The sequence below is a fragment of the Protopterus annectens genome, chromosome 7.part0 (assembly GCF_019279795.1).
Source record: "Protopterus annectens isolate FY-2018-M chromosome 7.part0, PAN1.0, whole genome shotgun sequence".
In the NCBI taxonomy this organism is placed as follows: Eukaryota; Metazoa; Chordata; order Ceratodontiformes; family Protopteridae; genus Protopterus; species Protopterus annectens.
Window position 1 is genome coordinate 1592805535 of NC_056739.1, and position 23412 is coordinate 1592828946.

Here is a 23412-nt window from a genome sequence, read left to right on the forward strand (position 1 = left end):
TCCACTCACCAGGCCAGGTTAGATCAATATGCAGATGACTCAAAATTAATATGTGCAGCCTCAACAATAAATAAACTGCACGACATTACCCAAAAATTGTTCTACTCTGTAGAAAGCTGGCTCAAAGAATCAAACCTCCAACTCAACTCCAAGAAAACTAAGTTAATGCTTTTTACCTCAGAAAGTTGCCAAAATCAAAAGTAGTCTTTTACCATAAAGGCAGCTATATTACTGTTGTTGAAACTGTAACTCACAGTAAACTTCTAGGTGTTATAATAGATGACAATCTCAAATATGACCAGTATATACTGCATACCATTTTATCTACATATCAGAAATCAGGATCCCTTTATAAGATCACTGAATTCCTTACAGATACTACAAGAAAACTCTAGCCACCACATTTTTACTGCTGACTGTTTATACACCACAACTATCCTAACAAACTTAAACAATACTCAAAGAAAGAAATTTACCTCCTGCTACAGTAAAATAGCTAAATTTGCCACAAGTCTCCCTCATAGGACCCACCATTGTCACAGTTTAAAGCATTTATATTGGCTTGAACTCCACAACTATCTAACATATTCACAACTAAATATAGCACATAAACTCATTCGTGTTAATATCCTACTGTCCAGCAAGGGATCCCTGTTCTAGTAACACATTCTTATCACTTACAAATAAGTCAAATATTTATTTATTTACTATATGTTGACTGGGAAAGTCCAAATAGAACAGAGTCTGTTTTCAGAAGAGACCCAGGGAGAAACACTCCAGACACCTGTCTTTGGAATGTGGGAGGAAACTGGAGTGCACAGAAGACACCCCAGCTGAGAATCAAACCAGAGAACCTCTTGGTGTAAGGCAGCAACATTAACTGCTGCACCACTACACTGCCCAAATAATGTCACAGGAGACTCTCTGTACTCCCAATATGTTGCTAAACCCTGAAATAGTATCCTCACACAAATAAAACTCTCTGACAAACTCAGTCATTTTAAACCATTGCGTAAGCAGTATCTTAACTAATCCTGGTCTTGTACTTGTTCATCCAAGGTTAAAACTTTGTGGTCTCTGCACAATGCTCTCCAAATACTCTCCTTAAACATAATATTCTCAACCTCTTACTGAAATGACAAAACAATTTTGTACATAACTGCTGCCTATATAATCCACTAAGTTGCACTTGTGTTTCTCTTTAATAACGTCCACCTCTGTAAAATCTTAGAATGTATAATTGTAACTACTATTTGTGTATAACTGTAAATAGAAATGTAATTACTCTGCATTTGACTGGAACTTAGTATAATGCAATGTAAGCAAATGGAGCTTTTCTCCATGGGCCTCCGCTGAAAATAAGTATTACCCAATTGGACGTTCCTGGTAAACAAAGACAAATAAATAAATGTACTTAATAACTCCATGGATGTGTTGCTAGCCTGTATTAATGATTATGTCATCTTCCCTGAAACACATTCAAATCATTATCTAACCCTTGGAACATTTCACAGACTTATCTGTTTGGCTGTAAGTTCTCAAGGCCAAATTCTGAACACATGTGGTGATACAAGCACCTAGCATTCCTCATGATGCACAGCGATGCCTCAATGTCAGTTTATTGTCAGTGTGCACAAGACATGATTTCTAAGTTAAATGTCTGTCACTCTGTCACAGTGCAGAGTACACTCAGGTTATATTTACCATTGCTAGGTTTTGACAACATGGGACAACATGCATAAGACATAATATAGAAACAGACCCCAGGTCATACATGACTGTGCACCAAAGATATATCTTTGTAGTGGCCCTGCTGTATTAAAGGTAATGTAGTTGACCTCAGCACACAATGGCCTACTCAACTCATTTTGCTAAAACCAACTCAATGAAAATTGCTAAAAGCAATGTGCATAACAGGAAAAATGCTATATAATAACGATACACACTGGCCGCAGTACTTGAATATTAACAAACCTATCAGATCTGAACAGAGAACAAATATATATACATCATTTATAAAGGAACCCATCCACAGAGGAAATCTCATGCTGGTATTACAGACATGCATAGAATGCAAACTGCAACAGTCATGCACTCAGTGAATTGAGAATACAATCTGTGGCCACAATAAAAGGATGGTTCTAAACAAGCTGTATCCCTAACAACATGGCACTCAGTCCTACTGTCCATTATACTGGCTGGCCCAAACTGGCATATCAAGCATAGCAAGTACAGCGCACTCCAGCATGTGCACTGCAACCCAGCTGCACAAGATACCGAGCAAAGAACTAGTTTACCAGTATATCAGACATACATATGGCAGGGTAATAAAGTAGTCACAAAACTGACACATAAACTGATGTTGCTGGGCCAGGTGCAGATGTTAAAAGAACAGATGTGTTGAAAGTTACGAGGGAAATGCTGACATGCAAGACAAAGTATGAAAAATCAAGAATAAAGTAATCTAAATGCGTAGGGAGGCCAGGATGCTTGAAACATATAGAAGCACTTGGGTGATTGAGGGTGAGACCATTAGACAGTGAAGGGTACCAAGGAGCCCTTTCCCTTGGGCTGCACACCTCCTATGGATGGCTCTGCCAGCAGATGCCCTGGGCCTATATTGAACAGCAACTCTAGAATATTACAGACACTGGCTGCTGTCAAGTAGTCTGGTTCCACAGCACAGATTGTACATTGAGGAGAGACTAGCTACATATGCATATTTAATAGTTTTCCAATTCTTGCTGCAGCTCACATTGCTGCCAGTGATCGATGTTCTACATCTATGAAGAATGCTTAAGGTTTCCTATATCTGTTTTGGTTATGTCTGCCAATTATTTGGCAATGCACTCTTCCACCTACTCTTCACCTTGGAAGTAGTGGCCTTGCAAGATGATGCTAGATAGCCATTTTTTGCTGAGGCCCCCTGTGTTGTATTGTGTGCTTTTTTATTGATAATTACTTTTGGCATGATTGTGTACACAATAAGTCTTCTTAATTTTAATTGTGTTGTCATAGGGATCTTCTTTGTGAACCATGCCTTAGCTGGTACTTTGGTTTGATGAATTTACCAAGGATGATTTTGCTAAGACCACAAGGCTCAAAATCAATATAGCATGAACATCAAGAAAGACCAAAGGAGGAAAAGTGCTAAGCAAACCACGAACACCACAATCCAAAATAGGAACTATAATGTCACGAGCAACCAGATGACAAGTTTGGACACCGATCTTTATTATAAATTACATTAATGCTTAATGAATTCACCACGTTATCATCCTTCCTGCACAGACTTCATCAGATAATCATCTGATGTAAGAGAAAATATTAAAAAGCAATAAACATTATCAAGACAAGTTTGTTACTGTGTTACACATACCACCAAGAAGAAAAGAAACTCTGTACTTCTTTTTCAGCTGCTGTGTCACGTCTGTCGTCCAGCGAACGAAATTAGGCCACCAAGCAAATAAAATCCACAACCGGTCAACCGCAAACAAGTTTACTCACTAAACTGGCTGCAACTGTTTGCTTCTCGCTCTTTTCCCAGCACATAAAGCCCGGGAAGAGAGCGACAACCAATCAGCAGCCATTTAGCCCATCCACGTCATGTACGTGCCTGCGGACGTTGCAGTCCGAACCCCTTCCAATTCTATGCGGTTCCAAACCGCATAGATTGCTGGGCATCACACTGATGCCTTAGTGCGTTATCCGGACTGTAGCGCTGGAGTGGATCTCTTAGAGAAAGAGAAAAAAAAAACTTATTTTTTTAAAACTGCAACCTGGAATTGGAAAGTGCACATGCTCGTACTCGCAGATGAGTCAGTCGGCTGATAAGAGAATGAGAAAGACAGTAAAAATTAAATTATATAACTAAAAAGTACTTTTTTCTTTCTGGGGGGGCTGCAGTCCGGCAGTCCAATGGCACGAGCCACCCCTGCTGAAATATGAAATGAAATATTAAGGACAGATGCAAAATACCTCTTAATTTCTAATGGGCATATCTATGCCTCTAGCAACTCTAAACAGCAACTGTTTTGAGTATGCTTCTTCTGCTAAATGTTTTCTTTTTCAGCATATGTGTCTGAAGGTCTGCTGCAGGAAAAGAAATGAAACATATACCCTGACTATAGCTACTTAAAAAAAAAGAACAGACATTTAATAACAGATTTAGTGAAGTCTCACATTCTTGGAAGAAAATTAGACAGTGGTGGATGCAGTAGATATTTGTTTGTTTGTCTGTTTATTTTTGGTATTCAACATACCTCTGCTGCTAATCTTCTTTTCTGCTCAGCAGAACTCTCCATCACAGGACTACATGGCACTGACGCTGAAAACTCATAACATTCTTTACATACTCGATTATTGCGATTGTCAGCAAGTACCTTAAATTCAGAACACTTGGCACAAATGACCTATGTCAAAGAAAAAAATAATTTTTTGTTAAAACTAATTTAGTATCTTGTTCATTTGTTTTAATTAAAAAGTATCGCATCAATAACTATCAATGAGTTATTATAGTAATTAGTAATGATTTGCTTTGAAACTTATCACTAATCTTAATAAACACAGTGGATAGCTGACTTGAATGAATCTTGCAGTTTCTTGGTTTCACTGATGACAATAAGCTGTTTAGTGGACCTAGTCAGAAATATTTTATGTTTGATTTATATTTACAGTTTTACACTAAAGTTTGTGATAGCAGAAGAGCATAAATCAAGAATAAATCACTCAGTTAAGTTTTACTAGAAATTGTCTCTTCATATTTTTCAGAATTTTAGTAAAACATGCATTACTGTAGAATCAAGTGTCTGGACAAACGATAAGGTACCACACAAGGTTGCTGGTTGAGAAACACTGTGGCCAGATAAGGCAAAAATCATGGATTAACTTTTCAAGAGTGAGTCTCTGTTTTGGTTAACTCACTTAATATTTGCCATTGGAACAGACACTGCTCACTTTTTAATCCTTTCCATAAAGCCCAAAGTCCTCAGGATATGATGGTGCAGATGGTAGCAGTATTCAGACTGAAAAAAACTCTCTAGGTGTAGATCTACCTGTCCTGACTCACATTCGTTCTTTGATGCTTCAAGACTCAGCAACACAAGTAAGCTCTTGACTTTTCATATAAAGCCACCAAGTTTCTAATATTTTACTACCCCCTACCTCCGAAAATTAACACCCCACAGTCACAGTTCTGGAGAGGGCAGTGACCACGGGGTAACGCCGTCAGTTTAGCAAATGCTTAAGGATAAAGCCCAAAGACGAAGGGAAAAAGTATTTACTGTACTTGCACGGCTACCCAGAAATTCCCTTGCATAAAAATTTAGAAGAGTTTCACCCCACTGTTTCAGAGTGCGCCTCTCTCCTGCCTGTCACTGTTGGCAAACAACTGTTTTTGTTAAAGTTTTGTTGCATTGGTTATTACCTGGTTGCTAAATACTCATCATATGCTTTTCTACTGCATACTGTTTTGCAAGTACAAAGTTATTTAGAGCATACATGTCTGCTTGAAACACAAAACAATTACATGCAGTACATTCACTTCATAACAAGTGAATGCCAGGATGATGTCATTCTCAAAATATGAAAAAACTGAAAGAGTGTATGCCATTCTAAATTCCCACTCTTAAAGTATGCCAGTGAAATGAAGCATCTTCCATTATTTCAAGTTTACAGATGAAGGTATCTAAATAAAATGACTGCAGACAAAGAACAACCCGATGTATAATTTTTTGCAAATCAGTCCTGTGACATTTTCTTTGTGATGCGATAATTAAGGGCATCACCAAAATAATAAAGACCCTTAAATATTTATTTATTATTTATTTATTTTATTTATTTATTTTACATTTGTTGACTGGGCTAGTCTAACTGGATATATGTCCATTTTCAGTAGAGGCCCGGGGAGAAAAGCTCCAAGCATTAGCAGTGACAAAGATTACAATATACAGTAATAGTCAAAATAAATTACAGGACATTATAAACTTATGTCCACCTCAATGTAACAGTGTCCTTAGTAGGTTAACACTAAGATCAAATGCTGAGAGCAATAATTTGAGAGAGAGCAATCAAAAAAGAAAAAAATATTGAATTGTAAAAATTTCTTATATATTTTTTTTTTACAGGTATGTGACATAGAACAGTGGAGTATAGAAGTGTTGTTGTGTGTGTCTTTCGGCTTTTCCCGGTTAGGGCTCGCCACAGCGGAACTCCGGTCTGCTAATGATTGGTAGTTGATTTTTACATACCGAGTTACCAGCCCTGACGCACAACCTTCAATGAAGGCATGCCCCATTCACGTATGCCTCCACACAGAAGACGCTCTAGCTGAGAATCGAACGGAACAACCTCTTGCTATGAGAGGACAGCAAAAAAGGGGAAAGATATAACAGTCAGGGTATATCAGTCTGGGTTAGAGCAGGGACAAAGCCAATGATTTTTAAGATATTCTTTAAGATGCTTTTTAAAGTGATGAGTGGAAGCAAGAGACGAAAGTTCACTAGGAAGCTGGTTCCAGCTTTTTCCTACTGTATTGGCGAATAGTAAGGATTGGGGTATTATTAGGGTGATAAAGGAAATGGTAGTAGCAGCCTATGGCAAATGGCTCTGCCACAGAACTACATAGAACATTGTCAGAATAATAAGTGGACATGTTTAGAGCAAATTTTACACAGTCAAATTTTGGTTCTTGCAGATAGACTGCTTTGCAGCAGTTTCATTCCATTTTAAGTTATCTTGTGCTGGTACAGTATTTTCAATGATTCAGAACAATGTATGCCAACTATTTGGTGGAAAGTCCAAGTAAACACCACTCTGAAAAGAAAATGATTTAATAAATGAATGGATGAATGAATGAATGAATGAATGAATGAATGAACAAGTAGATATACAGATAGATAGATAGATAGATAGATAGATAGATAGATACATAGATAGATACATAGATAGATAGAGAGATAAATTGTCTACTACAGTAAGTAAATAGGGGATAAAGTGGAAAACTGGTAACAGAAAAATAGCAACATACTTCACAAAGTTTATGTACTGTGAAACTGTCCATGTTTAGAGCAAATTTTGCACAGTCAAAACTTGGGTTCTTATAGACAGACTGCTTTGCAACAGTTTCACTCCATTTTATATTCTCTTGTGCTCGTACAGGTTCAATGAGTCACAGCAACATATGCCAACTAATTGGTGAAATGTCCAAGTAAACACCACTCTAAAAAGAAAACAAATTAATCAATAAATAAATGAATGAATGACTGAAAGAATGAACAAGTAGATATACAGATAAATAGATAGATAGACATAGATAGATAGACAGACAGAAAATAGATACATTGTCTACTGCAGTAAGCAAATGGGGGATACAGTGGAAAACTGGTGACAGAAAAATAACAACGCACTTCACAAAGTTTACAAATTGTGAATCTGTGGGAGACGGGTCTTGTTGTATTCCATTTAAAAGTTATTTATAGAATGGGCAATGTTTATGACTAATCAATTAACAACACAGCATGAAGTCAATCATCTTTAGCATCAGAGGTTTTATGCCATACACCTATATATATGTGGTAATAAAACAAAGTGTGATTGTGGTTAAGCTGGTTATAAAATCACCAGAAAATGTGACAGAAAAAGACTGTATGCTGACAACAATGGGGATCATATATAAAGAAAATGACATCTGCATTGACATTGGTTCTTGCAGATAGACTGCTTTGCAGCAGTTTCATTCCATTTTAAGTTATCTTGTGCTGGTACAGTATTTTCAATGATTCAGAACAATGTATGCCAACTATTTGGTGGAAAGTCCAAGTAAACACCACTCTGAAAAGAAAATGATTTAATAAATGAATGGATGAATGAATGAATGAATGAATGAATGAATGAATGAATGAATGAATGAATGAATGAATGAACAAGTAGATATACAGATAGATAGATAGATAGATAGATAGATAGATAGATAGATAGATAGACAGATACATAGATAGATACATAGATAGATAGAGAGATAAATTGTCTACTACAGTAAGTAAATAGGGGATAAAGTGGAAAACTGGTAACGGGAAAATAGCAACATACTTCACAAAGTTTATGTACTGTGAAACTGTCCATGTTTAGAGCAAATTTTGCACAGTCAAAACTTGGGTTCTTATAGACAGACTGCTTTGCAACAGTTTCACTCCATTTTATATTCTCTTGTGCTCGTACAGGTTCAATGAGTCACAGCAACATATGCCAACTAATTGGTGAAATGTCCAAGTAAACACCACTCTAAAAAGAAAACAAATTAATCAATAAATAAATGAATGAATGACTGAAAGAATGAACAAGTAGATATACAGATAAATAGATAGATAGACATAGATAGATAGACAGACAGAAAATAGATACATTGTCTACTGCAGTAAGCAAATGGGGGATACAGTGGAAAACTGGTGACAGAAAAATAACAACGCACTTCACAAAGTTTACAAATTGTGAATCTGTGGGAGACGGGTCTTGTTGTATTCCATTTAAAAGTTATTTATAGAATGGGCAATGTTTATGACTAATCAATTAACAACACAGCATGAAGTCAATCATCTTCAGCATCAGAGGTTTTATGCCATACACTTGTATATATGTGGTAATAAAACAAAGTGTGATTGTGGTTAAGCTGGTTATAAAATCACCAGAAAATGTGACAGAAAAAGACTGTATGCTGACAACAATGGGGATCATATATAAAGAAAATGACATCTGCTAGGTTATTAATGCAGACAAACCAGTTAGTGAATCATGCAACTTGTATTATAGCATTAATACATCTCACAGAACCCTGGGAGGTCTCATAGAAGGATATTCTTGGGGATGGTGGACCAAAATGAAGCCCAAGATTTGGACTGCAAATCCAGTTTTGTAATGGGGTATAATTGTATGTTCACTGGACAATGTGGTTGCACCACAAATATCATCAATAGGAACTCTGAAAAAAAAAAGCTGTGGAAGTTGCAACTTCTTTTGTAGAATGAGCAGAATCTCTCTCTACTCTGCCCTCATTAGGCCAATCATCAAGTATAACTCCTCATTTGGCATGTAGCTCACTAGACACATGCAACAGCTGGAAAGGCCACAGAAGTATCTCATGAAGAGGATCCTAGACCTTAAACACATGTCCTACATGGACAGACTCAAATATCATCTACTAAGAGGCGACCTCTGCCTGACTTACAAAACCATGTCTGACCCAGCTCTATTAGAAATGCTAGATCTAAAGAAATCCCAATCCCTCCACACCACATGCTTCGGAGACCTTAACCTCATTACCACAATCAAAAGAACACGCTGGAGGGACAGATTCATAACCCAGAGACTGCCCATACTCTTGAATAGACTTCCCATACATGTCAAGCAGAGCACCTCACTGGCCCTCTTCAAGAGAAATCTTAATGAGTGGATGGGAAATAGAAAGTTCACCCCAGGGATCACTCCATTGGACCTACTTGATAAAGGTACTGGGAACTAACGTTGGGAGACATGATGCCAGGGCACATCTATGGGCTAGGCTTGTTGAAGCTCCAGGGCAATTAGCCTGCTACACACCTATGAGTTTAGGACTGCAAGATAATGGCAATACTTTTTCTTTGTAAACTAAGGAGATACAATCAAATGTCTACCTGGAAAGGGTGACTTTAGTAACATCAATTTCCACCTTAATAGGAGAGAAGGAGATAAAGTGTTGGTCTGTTTTTTTAAAGGTTTTAGAGTGATGCAGCTAGAATCTTAGCTAATAAAAAGCATCCAGCAAATGGAAGTTATAGTCCCCTTTGATGGAAAAAATAGGGAAGAATACTGGCAAGTTAATGGTCTGATGCAAGTTGAAATCCAAATACCTCCAGGAAGGAAGGTAAGTTTTAGTTCGAGTAGACACCCTATCTTTGTGGAATAACAAATAAGGTAATTACAGGAAAGAGCATGGAGTTCTGAAGTCTTTCAAGTGGAGGTGACTTTTACCAGAAAAAAATGTTTAGCTCCACTGTAACAGCAGGTTCAAACTGAGGTTTAGTCAAGGCCTGGAGTAATAAAGTAATATCCCAAGATGGAACAGGGTTCCTTAGGGGAGGGTGAAGGAGAAACGTACACCTTAAAAAAGCTTTTAATAACTTCAATTAAGCAACAGGAGTATGATACTCTCTCACATGAAAATTACAGATGACAGCCATTTGAACCCTGATGGCAGAATAACTAGCCTCCGTCTGAAACAGGCTAGTTAGGAAGTCCAAAATAGAAGGGAATGGGGTTGAAAAAGGGTCCACACCCCTGGGGGAAGCTCAAATGAAAAATCATTTTCACTTACTTCTGTAAACCCTTCTAGAAAAAGGTTTTATTTATTTTTATTTAACATTTGTTTATCAGGAAAGTTTGACTTGGAATGAAGCCAATTTTCAGCAGAGGCCTGGGGAGAAATGCTCCAGACGCACATCTTTGTAACGTAGGAGGAAACTGGAGCACCCAGAGAAAGCCCACACGAATGCAGGGAAGACATGCAGACTCCACACAGAAGGCACTCCGTCCAAGAATCGAACCAGAGAACCTCTTGCTGTGAGGTGACAATGCTACCACAGCACCACTGCACTGTCCAAGGTTTCTGAGAGGATATCAGGATATGAAGAACAGGGAGGAAAGCCTAGACTTTCTGGCCATCATTTGAATCACAGAAACCATACAGTTAGTTTCAGGGCTGCTATTTCTGGATATGGCTTGCAGAATGGATGAGATAGCAGGTCTGGTGGAAGTTCCAGTACCCAAAGAGGAAGTATCAAGTCAGGCTGGAGAAAGGGAAACCATACCAGATGAGGCCAAAAAGGGAGCAATGACGATCACTATCACTTTGCCCTACATGGCTTTCTGAAGAAATGTTGGTATGTGGTGACTGGGTGGATAAGTATACTGGGGGACCTGGATGCCAAGTATGGACCAAAGCATCAGTCAGTGACCATGAAGTAGCTGCTGCATTTGGAGTAGGAAAGGATAACAAATAGATCTCAGCATGGCTGGCTAAAGTGGCTGAAGATATGGGCAGCCATGGCTTCATTAAGAGACCACTTGTGAGGCAACAGAATTTATCTGCTCAACCTGCCCAATAAAACACTGAATTTCCAAAGGATGTGCATTGCAATCTGAAAGTTCATAGGTTCATAGGTTCATAGGTAGATACTAGGCTATCTGCCCTAGGGCATTTATAAGCCTAGCCAGAGTGTATTTGGATTCCGTCTCCCTATTAGATTAGCCTACTGTGCCTCTGTAAAGTAGGTCACAGAAGGTACCCTTTTAAGATTAGTTTACTGTGCCTCTGTCTAGCAGGGACACAGGAGAGATCCCAGGGGTGAATTTGCAATTTCCCATCCACACGTCCAAATTTCACTTGAAGAGGGTCAGCGAGGGGCTATGTCTAACATGAACTGGGATTCTATTCCAGAGTGAGGGGAGCCTCTGGGAAATGAATCTGTCCCTCCAGCATGTTCTATTTATTTTTGTGCTGAGGTTTAGGTCCCTGGAGTGTGTAGCTCTAAGTGAATTGGATTTTTTGAGGTGGAGCATGTCCATTAATTCTGGGTTTGACATGGCTTTGTACGTCAGGCATAGATCGCCTCTGAGTAGGTGGTAAGCAACTGAGTAGAACTGGAGTTTCTTTAGTCGAGCTGCATAGGACATCTGTTTTTAGCCCATGATCCTCTTGGTGAGGTACTTTTGGGGTCTCTCCAGTTGCTGCAGGTGTCGGGTAAGGTACATCCCAAAAGGAGCATTGTATTCAATTATGGGCCTGATGAGTGACGAGTAGAGGGGCACAATAACCTCTCTTGATCTAGATGCGAACCCTTTCGTGATAAGGTGGGCTATATAGAAGGTGTTTCTAACCACTTTGGCAACGTGATTATCAAAGGAGAGATTACTATCTACGTTGGTCCCCAAATCTCTAATTACTTCTTCCAGATTAATGGATTACCACCTATGTGGTAATTTGTGGGCACCTTGTTTTTCCCAAAGGGGATGACTATGCACTTTTCAGCATTTAGCTTGAGGCCGTGACTCTGGCACCAAGCATCTGTCTCTGTGAGACTCTTCTGGAGGATGCTTGTGTCAGCTGGAGATTCGATTATGGCCCCCAGTTTGCAGTCATCTGCGAACTTTGTCAGCCATAATTCCCCCGTGTTAGCCTGAACGTCAGAGAAGTATATACCGAACAAGAGAGGTCCCAGAACTGAGCCCTGTGGGATGCCACTTGTAACTGGTTTGGATTCGGACATGGCACCTGCGATTCTGACCATGTGGGTTCTATCTCTGAGCCAGTTTGCAACCCATCTTGTGATATAGGGGTTGATATTTAAGCTGGTGAATTTATTTATGATGCCCGAGTGGGGTATTGTGTCGAAGGCTTTTGCGAGGTCCAGGTAAGCTGTGTGGACTACCTTTCCCTCATCTATGGCTTTGGTAACTGTTTCAAAGAAATCAACAAGGTTTAAGAGGCAAGATCTGCCCTTAACAAAGCCGAATTGGGTAGGGTCCAGTGTCTGGAGGCTCCCAATGTCTTTGTTCATGATAATACGCTCCATAGCTTTACAGACCAGACTAGTCAGGCTTATGGGGCGATAGTTTCCGGGGTCCGTTGTGGCACCACCTTTGTGGAGTGGGACCACTGTAGCTGTACACCATTCTTTGGGTACATATCCTGTAGTAAGGCTAAGTTTGAACAGTGACTTAATGTGAGATTTCAGTTCTTCTTGGAGCTCGTGTAAGACACAGCCTGGGACACCGTCCAGTCCCATAGATGCTGTGTTTTTTGCTTTGGAGAGGGCAGCTTTCACTTGTGCATCTGTGATGTCAGGGAGGTTACCTTCAGTTGGGATAGGCATTTGCTCCTTTGGGGGGGAAGGGGGGGAGAAGTTTGCACTGAATCTGTCTGCCAGGATGTTGGCTATGTCTGTAGGTTCGGTATATTTTGTACTGTTATGCAACAATTCAGAGCATATCTGGGAGTTTCTGTCCATGTTTCTGACATAACTAAAGAAGGGCTTGTGATTATCTTTAGTGTCTAGGGAAATTTTTCTTTCGAAACTGGCCTTTGATGATTTTATGAGGGATCGAAGTTTCTTGCTAATACTGATCAGAGATGCCTTCCCTTTTTGGGATTTTGCTCTGTCATGTAGTAGCTTCCTCCTTCTGTTGTATAGCTTATTTATGGCCGGGGTCCACCAGACCGGTCTCCTGTTTTTGGAGGAGTGAGTCTTGGTTTCATTTGGGATAGCACGATCCATGCATTCCTACAGGTGCTCATAGAATGCATTTGTAAAGGATTCTGCAGATTGGGCTGTATTATCCTCTTGCCCAGGGGCTTTGAAGGATTCCACCCCAGTCTTGAGAAGTGCAAAGTTGGCTTTGGAGAAATTCTTTACAGTGATTTCCTTGGCTGGGGGTGGGGACAGGATATGGATGTCCAGGGAAATTTGTTTATGGTCTGATCTTACCAATGAGGGGTTTACCTCAAGTTTGGACTTCTCCAAGTACTGGGAAGACATTGCCCATTGCCAAATCATCAAAGCTTCTCAACCTAATGGGTATGAGCATGTTTCCCCTTATTTGTTGATGTATCAGCCCACCAGGATTTTGCCTGTCTGAATCAAAATTGCAGCCCTGGGGATGGAGTCCTGGAAAGCTTGCGACACAAGAACGACACCTCATCTCAAGGACACTGATGTGAAGAATGGCCTTTGAGGAAGTCCAGATGCCTTTGGCTGTCTTTGCCTTAAAATACCTCCCCACACCCACCCAGAAGGGAAGCACCCATATTCACAGTGGCCTGTGAGGGTGTCAGAATAAAGGGGCAATCCACAGAGACTAGATGACAGTCCAACCACCACTGAACATGTTGCCTGCATACCTTTGTAAGACTGATGAGGGTTGAACAACGTAGACAACTGAACTGTGACAATCCACTGTAACACTCTATTGTAGAATTTGGCATGAGTAACAAGTCTATAGAGGCTGCCATGGACCCTTGGATGCAACAACTGCATCTGGCTGGAGGTTTCTCATGTGAAAGAACTGCTGATGGTTGTTGCCACAGAGTAATGATTCTTGACTCCAGGAATATGGCTATTTGTAAGGTCATATCTATGTGACATCCTATGAAGTCTACCATCTGAACAGGCATGAGTTTGGACTTCTCCAAGTTGATCGTGATCCCTAGTTGATTGCATATTTGGAGCAAGGTGTCTCTGGCTTGAACTAGTAGATTCCTGGTGGCAGCAGTTATGATCAAGTTGTCTAAATATGTGAACACCTGAAACCCTTGCAGTCTGAGATGATCTGTAACCACTGCCATGAATTAGGTGAACACTTGGGATGTATTGGTGAGACCAAAGAGAAGTGCCTTGAACTGAAAATGAAATCACTTCCAAGTGAAAGCAGAGGATCCTTCTGGACTGCCTGGATATTTTAATGTGAAAGTAGGTATCTTGAATGTTCACCAAGAACATACAGCTGTCCTTCCTCAGAAGGGGCAAGCTGGACTGAACTGTGACCATTCAGAATTTAATTTACTTCACAAACTGATTCAGGTGGCTGAGGTTCAAGATGGGCCTGATTCCCCATTTTTCTTTGGAACCAAAATTAATCTTGAATCCTTGCTGGTCTGATGGGATAACGTGCCTCTCTAGCATCTTTATGACTACTTGGACTGGTGCTTTTCTCTGGGGGAGGTGGTACATCAGGAAGTCTTTTTGAGTTTGGAGAAAGGGAAAGAAAGGGAATGATGTAGCCTCTAGTTATTATTCTCTGCATCCACACATCGTGGATGATTGCTGTCCAGACTACAGGGTGCAGAGATAAGTGCCCCCTGACTGCCTACAGACTGCAGCATCAAACCACCTTTCAAGAATGCTGCAAGGGTTTCTCAGTGAAGGAAGCTTGGAACCCCTTGGTTCTGTGGACAACCTCTGACACAAGGGTGATGTCCACTGTTGTTATTCCGCTCTCTGACTCCACAGGCCTATCACCAGAAGTGTCATGTGTAAAACCCTGTGATTAATGGAACCAAAACCTATTACCATCCTTTTGGTTCCTGGAGAATTTCCTTCATGGAGTGGAGAAGTGGATACCAAAGGCAGACAGGGTCTTGCCATATTTCTCACTTATGGAAAATGTTTCATACAACTTGGGTCCAAAGAGAGTAGGGCCATCATAAGGGGCACTAATGAAGGATGTCCTGAAATGCTCCATAAAATAACAAAGACACTGCCAAGAGTGGAGGTGAATAGTAAAGCCAGTTTCTGCCATGTGTCACAATGGACAATAAGGGCATGTACTCATTACAAATAGGACAGGCAACTTTTTGTACATGACTTTATGGAAGCATGCAGTAAATGATCTTGAGAGGAGTTTGCAGGGTTCTTTAGTTAAGTACATTTGAAAGTGCATTAAGTGGACTAAATACTCCATCTCCCTTAATACAAATGTACTGAAGTATAAACCTGCTTTCCAAATCTGTCCAACACCCTGGACTTCCTGTTAGGGGGGTGGACATTACAGCTCTCTTCTGAAACCTCTTTCTTTACAGCTGCTGTTACCAGAATGTAATATATTGTGGGACCTTTGCTTTAGTGTGGCCTGTCTTTAGGGGACACTAAAATATTGTCAGCTTTTCAGGGGATTTGCTCTACCACATCCTGTTCCTTCCAAGCCTGCTGAGAGACCAAATCAATGTTTGTCGGCAAGACTGACCATTCTGGAAGTAGATGGGCCAGCTCCAAAGGCCTGAAGAAATACAGATTCCTCCTGGCCTTCTAAGAATAGAAGGGGATACAGCTAGCATAAAAAAGTAAACACTAATGTCAAAAAATCTGGAAAACAAGCACTTAACTAACCAAAACTGATGAATCAAGCAATTGAGCCAAGGACCGTGGCTGAAACATTTCAGCAGTAAATGACATCTGGGGGTATTTTGTTGACAGAGGGAAATTATAGGTGGGGGAGGAGCCTGAGCCTTGGTTCCAAATATCTCAAAGCTGCCAGCTTTGGATCAATATGGATCTGATAACCTGTCAGTTAAGGATGGAAGAGACAACATTGGATCCACAAGGTTTGATCCTGAAGGTGAAGCCCAAGGGTTCAAACATTCACATCAGAAGGTAGTGGCTCCAAACCATAATTCTTGTCAGGCTGGAACTAATATTATTATACCATGCATAAGCACTTTAACTTGTGATTTCTTTGTAGGATTCCCACCCTTTTGTGTAGTGTAAAGTAGATTTGTTACAACTCATTACATGTATTTCCATGAGCTGCCATTTGTCAACTGCTGTTTCATATACATAATTTTGCTGGTGCATTTTCTGTTAGTGCACCTCCAGTGATTACATTTTTTTCCATTGACTATGGATTTTATATACAGATACAAATATATATATATATATATATATATATATATATATATATATATATATATATATATATATATATATATATATATATATATATATATATATATACACATATATATCAGCATTTAATTTGGTTTAATGCGCATATTGTCAACAGCTTTCCAGCCTGCCCAATTTGGTTGACAGAAAACCTGTCAACAGCAGTGCACAACCACTATAATACTGGTGTGGTGGGTACATCCCCAAACATGTGGAGTTCAGTGGGGCTTGCCCCCTGCAAAAGCACTGCTTGTTCTTTGCATGTTCCAGGATTGTATCTCCGATAATGCTTTGTAGGAGGCTAAATTTTCTTTCTGTCTCCTTGGGTCAATGTTTTTCACATCAACATTTTGCTGTTTCACGTAATAACAGAAGATCCATATATGCAGCGTATAAGACAAGAGGGACCACCCCTTAAAAATACCTTTTATTTATTTATTTTTTCCATCCAAATGAGGCATTGACTGGTTGGGTTTGTCCAGTTATAGCTCCATCCTGGAGTAACTTGAAATTTCATACCTGAACCTCTTTCTTTTTTATGTTTTTTTTTAAGACATGTAACTACTTAGCCTTAGAGTTCAAGTATGTATTTTAAAACTGTAGTTGTAATGAACTTTGGGAAATGTGCATTAAAATTCTTCTAGGTGTTTGACTAATAGTTATGAACGTTCAAAAAAAATTTACTTACTACATTAACTTCTGAGTTTCCAGAGTCTGTCATTACAAATGTACTGGCAAGGAAACATTTGCAAGTATTGCTACTTTGAAGGTGAGGTTGTGTTTTGCAGTGGCATGGTAAATACATATTACAAATGAAGGATATCATCTCACAGCTCAGCAATATTGCCATGAGGAAAACCTTTTGCACGTGTGTGTGTGTTAAACGTAAAGATAATTTATTCACTGATGAAAACTATGGTAGCTATCTGAAATTATGTGTTTATGCTGCTTTTGAATGATTTCCTCAGGGTACATACAATTACGTGAAATAATGTCAGGAATGTGAGTTATGTTGGCATTTGCTTCTGGCTAAACAGATATGGCCATAGAGCAGTAAATATTACCATAAACCAGATACCTTCCGTGGATTATCATGATTAAACCATTGTTTGAGAGGCAGTGATGCAGTAGCATAAGTATGCCATTAAGTCTCAGTGAATTTGTGGCTTACAACCTCTCTATTTCTGTTTTCCCCCTTTGTCAGTTCTAGTTTATATTTATTTCAATAATTTCTTTACGTGCCACTGACAAAGTTTTTCCTCATTAAAATAAAAATTTGCGCTGAAGATTCTTCTGCTACACATGACAAAGAATGTTGTTCTATTGTAAGGGTTGTGTAAAGGCTTTATAATAGTTGTTTTTAGCTGAACCTTAAGTCAGATAGACCTCTGCAGTAGCACTCTCTCAGGCAAGTCTATAATTTATGCACTTTTCAGCTGAAGATCAATATATGATATCTGCAGAGTTGTTGTTGTTTGTCTTTTCGGCTTTTCCCGGTTAGGGGTCACCACAGCGGAACTCCGGTCTGCTAATGATTGGCAGTAGATTTTTATGGTGCCGAGTTGCCAGCCGGTCTGCTAATGATTGGCAGTAGATTTTTATGGTGCCGAGTTGCCAGCCCAATGCCCAACCTTCAGTGAAGGCATGCCCATTCATGCATGTCTTTCAGAGGCCACTCAACCGCGGGGAGCACATGCAGACTCCACACAGAAGGCACTCCAGCCGAGTTAGTGCAGAGTTTGGGCTTCCTTTGGTGGTTCACAGTTAGGTAAAAAAACTTTTAGTTATGTACTTACCATAACGATAGATGTATGTGATCCATCTCACCTACATTCATAACTGATGGGCTCAGAGCCGAGAATCGGCTCCGACTTGGCCGATACACTAGCACGAAGTCTCTCATTGGCTGGGCCAACCCCTTATCCCAGGATGCACCACGCCCAAACCCCCAGATCTTGTTTGCCCCACAACAACTCATCCACATGTACCAATCCGACTGCACAACAGTGTTTCCTCCAGATCCAACAGGTAGGGGGAAGGAGGGCGGGTATGTAAGAATGTAGGCGAGATGGATCACATACATCTATCGTTATGGTAAGTACATAACTAAAAGATGAAATGCAATCCTATCTCGCCTACATTCATAACTGATGGGACAGCGTCCCCAGCACCTAGATCCTGGGAGACTCACTGGAAAATACTCCTGAGCACTGTGGAACCAAAGGACACCCGACCCCTAGACGCCACATCCAGTTTGTAATGAGAAATAAAAGTATGTGGAGAAGCCCAAGTGGCCGCTGCACATATCTCATCCACAAACAGTCTGGCATGGAAGGCCACTGAAGTTGCCAAAGCCCTAGTAGAATGCGCTCTAACTGGAAATGGAAGGTCCCTTCCTGTTGATGCATAAATAAATGAAACACAATCCTTAATCCACCTAGCGATAGTGGTCTTAGTTACTGCTTTGCCAATCCTGTTATCCGCAAAGGCCACAAACAACTGGTCTGATTTCCTCTGCTGCTGTGTCCTATCTAAGTAAAACCTCAGTTGTCTATGCACATCCAACTGATGAAGTCTGTATTCTGCCTTGTTGGAAAATTTCAGAAAGAAAACTGGTAGCTCTATAGATTGTTGCAGACAAAGTGCAGAAGAAACCTTAGGAAGAAATGACGGATTTAGTCTTAGAGATACTCTATCCTTATGAAAGATCAGATAAGGAGGCTTGACAGAAAGGGCTTGAAGCTCCGAAACCCTTCTGGCTGAAGTAATAGCTACCAAGAAGGCAGTCTTCCAAGATAAGAATTTTTGCTCACAAGTGGCCGCCGGCTCGAAGGGATGAGACGTCAAGGCTCCTAGAACCACATTCAAATCCCATGGCAAAACAGGTTGCGACACCGGGGGGCAAAGCAACCAAGCTCCCTTGAGAAAGGCCTTACACAACTTATGACTCATGAGTGAAGGCTCAAAGGCAACATGATAATTAGAAATCGCTGCCAATTGGACTTTAAGCGTGGAGACAGCGGAACCCTGTCTAAAAAGAGTTGCCAAAAAATCTAATACTGCTGACACCGGGGCTGTCAGAGGGTCAAGGTTGTGCTGCTGGGCCCAAATGGCAAACCTTTTCCATTTATTAGAATATATCTACTCAGTGGAAGCTCTGTGGGAAGAAGACAGAATCCGGATCACCTCAGGTGAAAGGATATGCTATCTGACTAAGGTCGGAAGTGGAGCAGCCAAGCCGCTAGCTTGAGAGTTCGTAGTGATGGATGGGCCTGACCCGACTGAAGAGTCAGGAGGTCTGGAACTGGGTCTAGAATCCAAGAACCCTCCACTGCATACTTCCGAAGGAAGGGAAACCAAACTTGGCGGGGCCAGTGTGGTGTGATCAAAATCATGCTAATCCCAAGCAGATCACCTTCTGAATCACCTTTGGCAGTAGAGGGACCGGAGGGAAGGTGTAGAGCAGACCGGAGAGCCAATTGTGGACTAGAGTGTCCCTGGGTGACTCCCCCTGGGGGGGAATCAGGGAGAAGAAATTGCTGCACTTCGCATTCCAGGGGCTGGCGAAAAGGTCACAGCAGGGAAACCCCCACTTGGAGAAGATCCGAGCCGCTACTTGGTCGTTCAGGGACCACTTGTGAGGCATCAGAATAACTCTGCTCAGCCTGTCTGCTATCACATTGGACTTCCCCGGAATGTGCGTTGCCACTAGAAATCTCTGGGAAGCGATCACCCAGTTCCACACTCTCATGGCTTCTCTGCAAAGAGGATAAGACCTGGTTCCTCCCTGCTTGTTCAGGTACCATACCACTGCCATATTGTCTGAGAGGATTGCGATGGTACCCTTGGGAAGAGAGCTGTGAAGTGCCTGCAATCCTAGAAGCACTGCCCTCATTTCCAGAACATTGATATGCAAGTGGGTTTCGTGATCTTGCCACGTGCCTTGAACCGTCCTGCCCAGATAATGCCCCCCCACCCTATCTGGGAGGCGTCCGTGGTCACTGTGGCAATGGGGGAGGGGGGGCAGAAGAATCTCCCCTGGTTCAGGTTGGAGGAGAGGAGCCACCAACGAAGATCTCGCCGGCATGTTTCCGTGATGAAAATCGGGTAGGACAATGGCAGTTCTTGGTATGACCACTGGGTCGACAGGAGCCATTGAAGAATTTGCATGTGCAATCTTGCCAGAGGCACTAGAAGAATGGAGGCCGCCATCGATCCCAAAAGCTGAAGGACCATCCTGGCTGGGGCTTTCCGTCGGGGCAGTAAGTCTAGGACTTGGTCCTGTAGTATCTTTATCCTCTCTGTTGGAAGGAATGCTCGCATCTCTACAGAGTCTAGCTCTGCACCTATAAAGGCAACACGCTGTGATGGCAGCAATACAGACTTTTCCCAGTTGAATGTAATTCCTAATAGATGTCCCAACTCGATGGTAGCACTCACGACTAGAGTAAGAAGATGCCTGGTGGGGGCGGTGAGGAGCCAGTCGTCTAGATACGGAAACACCTGGAATCCCAGATGTCTCAGATGAGCCATCACCACTGCCAGACATTTGGTAAACACCCTGTGGGCTGTGTTGAGACCAAAGGGCAGGGCCCGGAACTGGAAGTGACTGGCTCCTAGGCGGAAGTGTAAATGTATCCTGGATGCTCTGTTTATCTTGATGTGATAATAGGCATCCTTGAGATCGATGGAGCACATCCATACTCCTTTTTCCAGCAATGGGAAAATGGATTGCAACGTGACCATCCGGAACTTGGACTTCTTTAAGAAGCGGTTTAGGTGGCTGAGATCCAGAATGGGTCTCAAGTCCCCTGTTCTTTTCGGCACCAGAAATAACCTTGAGGAAGTTCCTAATCCGGTCTGGTCTGCGGGGACTGGCTGGATGACTCCCTTTCCGAGCAGCTTTGCGACCTCTGTGGCTGCTTGATCCCACTGACTGGGTGGCACGTCTGGGATTTTCCTTGACGGTGGAAGGGAATGGATAAAGGGGATGGTGTATCCTCTGGCGATGATACGAAGCACCCACTGATCCTGAGTGATGGAACCCCAGGCCCTTGGATGCTCTGAAAATCAACCCCCGACTGGCTCCAGAGACGCACAGTCGGGCAGTCCCTCAGGGACACTGGAAGGAGGAACCATGGAAGGATTCATGGTCTCCTGAGTTGTGGGGGCCTCTGCCGCCTCTAAGGCGACGTCTTCCAGAATAATTCCCCCCCCTATGCCTCTGGAAAGGGGGTCACTCTGATGGGCAGGGAAAGACTTTTGGGACTTTCTGAACCACATCTTTCCTCCCCTCTGAGCCTTGGGATAAGGTCTAGAGGGAAGCGAAAAACGTGCCCCAACGGCAGACAAAGTGTTACCCTCCTGCTCACATCTAGTGAGTGTGTCTTTCACCTTGGGTCCAAAGAGAGAGGACCGATCAAATGGAGCGTCGGTGAAGGAAGACTTGAACTCCTCCGCAAAGTGACACAAGCGCATCCAGGCTTGCCTCCTAAGGGCTATGCCCGAACTCGCTGCCCTACCCGCCCCTTCGGCTGCATACGATATGAGCCTCATGGACAAGTTAACAATCGACAAAAGGGTAGACAGCTGGGCGTTGACAGACTGCGTCAATGTCTCAGGCACGTTACCCAACAGGGTATCTCCCAACTCCTTTATGAGATCCCTTTGGAGCCTCGTAAAGTGACATAAATAATTCAGTGACCACAGAGTAAAGGTCGCTGAAGTCAGGGTATGCGTCCCGTACCTATCCATGCTCCTGGACTCCTTGTTAGGAGGATGGATAGAAGTAGATGCCTCTGCCACATCCTGCTGGGTGGCAGACGCCACCACCATAGCATCAACCAGAACTCCCTTGGTTAGAAACTCCTTGCCAGGGGGTGCGGATAAAAACTTGTTGGGGCGAGAAGGAACTGGCTCCACAGAATCAGGGTGTTCCCACACCCTTCGACAAATAAGGTCCAGTAACTCATCGAAGGGTGGAGACACACAGGAGGTGGAGGGTTGGGCTCCGAAGGCCTTGAGGAAGATCGACTCCTCCGTGGAAGGGGTTTTGGATGGCCAGTCACCCCTCTGTCTCAAGATCTTCAGGATATTGGAGAACGAGACATCATCAGAGGATGACTTAGGGGACCCTTTGGCATCATCAAGGTCGGTGTCTGAGGTGACAGACTCATCTGGGGAGTCTATGTGCTTCCTCTTGCACAACTTTTTCCTGGGGGGCTCTTCAGGCACGGACTCTGAAGGCCCCTCGGAAAACAGGGGACCACACAAGGAGGAATCCTCAGGCCTAGGAGCCATGCTGTCCGAAGACAGGGGGGCACCAGAAGCTCTAGTCGCCGTGTCTAGGGAAGGAGTCACAGATTCAGCTGAAGTCACTAGAGACTTGGCCAGCATGCTCCTCATAGCCTCGAAGGCTGGCCCACCAGAATCTGAAGAGAGGCCCGTCTCCGAGACCATGACCGGGGTCGGGATTCCCCTAGCCGAGGCACCAAGTGGGAGACTCGGGGACAAAACCAGAAGCCCCAATGAATCCCCCTTGGGCCCGGCTGAGGACACCCGAGAACAGAAACCTCTGGAAGGCACAGAAAGGGTTGGAGCTGAAGTCGGTGCCGACAGACTAGCAGTGGGTCTCGGAACCGACTCAAGGACTTCACCCGACTCTACGAACTCCAGCTCCGACGACACCAAGGTTGTCGGAGGAGGAAGAAACAGTATCGAAAGGGCTGGCTCCGGGGCTGACTGGGCCAGAGCATAAAATAATTTGGATAAGACAGGTGACTGGAGGAGCCTCTGGACCACCCTATCTAAATCCAAATCTGAAAGCCTGGAGGACATGGAGGAAACAGAAGGGGGCTGAGAAACTTTATCTATCGGCTCCGAGACAAAGCTAGGAGGCCGGCTCTGAATCGGCTCCAAAAGGATCAGTGCCAAAGCAGACTCGACC

General features: G+C 42.3%; 1 protein-coding gene across 2 annotated transcripts in view; it reads right to left on the bottom strand.

The window, feature by feature from the left end:
- Positions 1 to 23412, bottom strand: part of FGD3 (FYVE, RhoGEF and PH domain containing 3) — a 1715774-nt gene that overhangs the window by 305504 nt on the left and 1386858 nt on the right. For both annotated transcript variants that reach the window (XM_044078146.1, XM_044078147.1), the window contains exon 17: positions 4263 to 4412. In XM_044078146.1, the coding sequence (XP_043934081.1) occupies positions 4263 to 4412 (150 nt within the window). The remainder of the gene's footprint in view (positions 1 to 4262; positions 4413 to 23412) is intronic.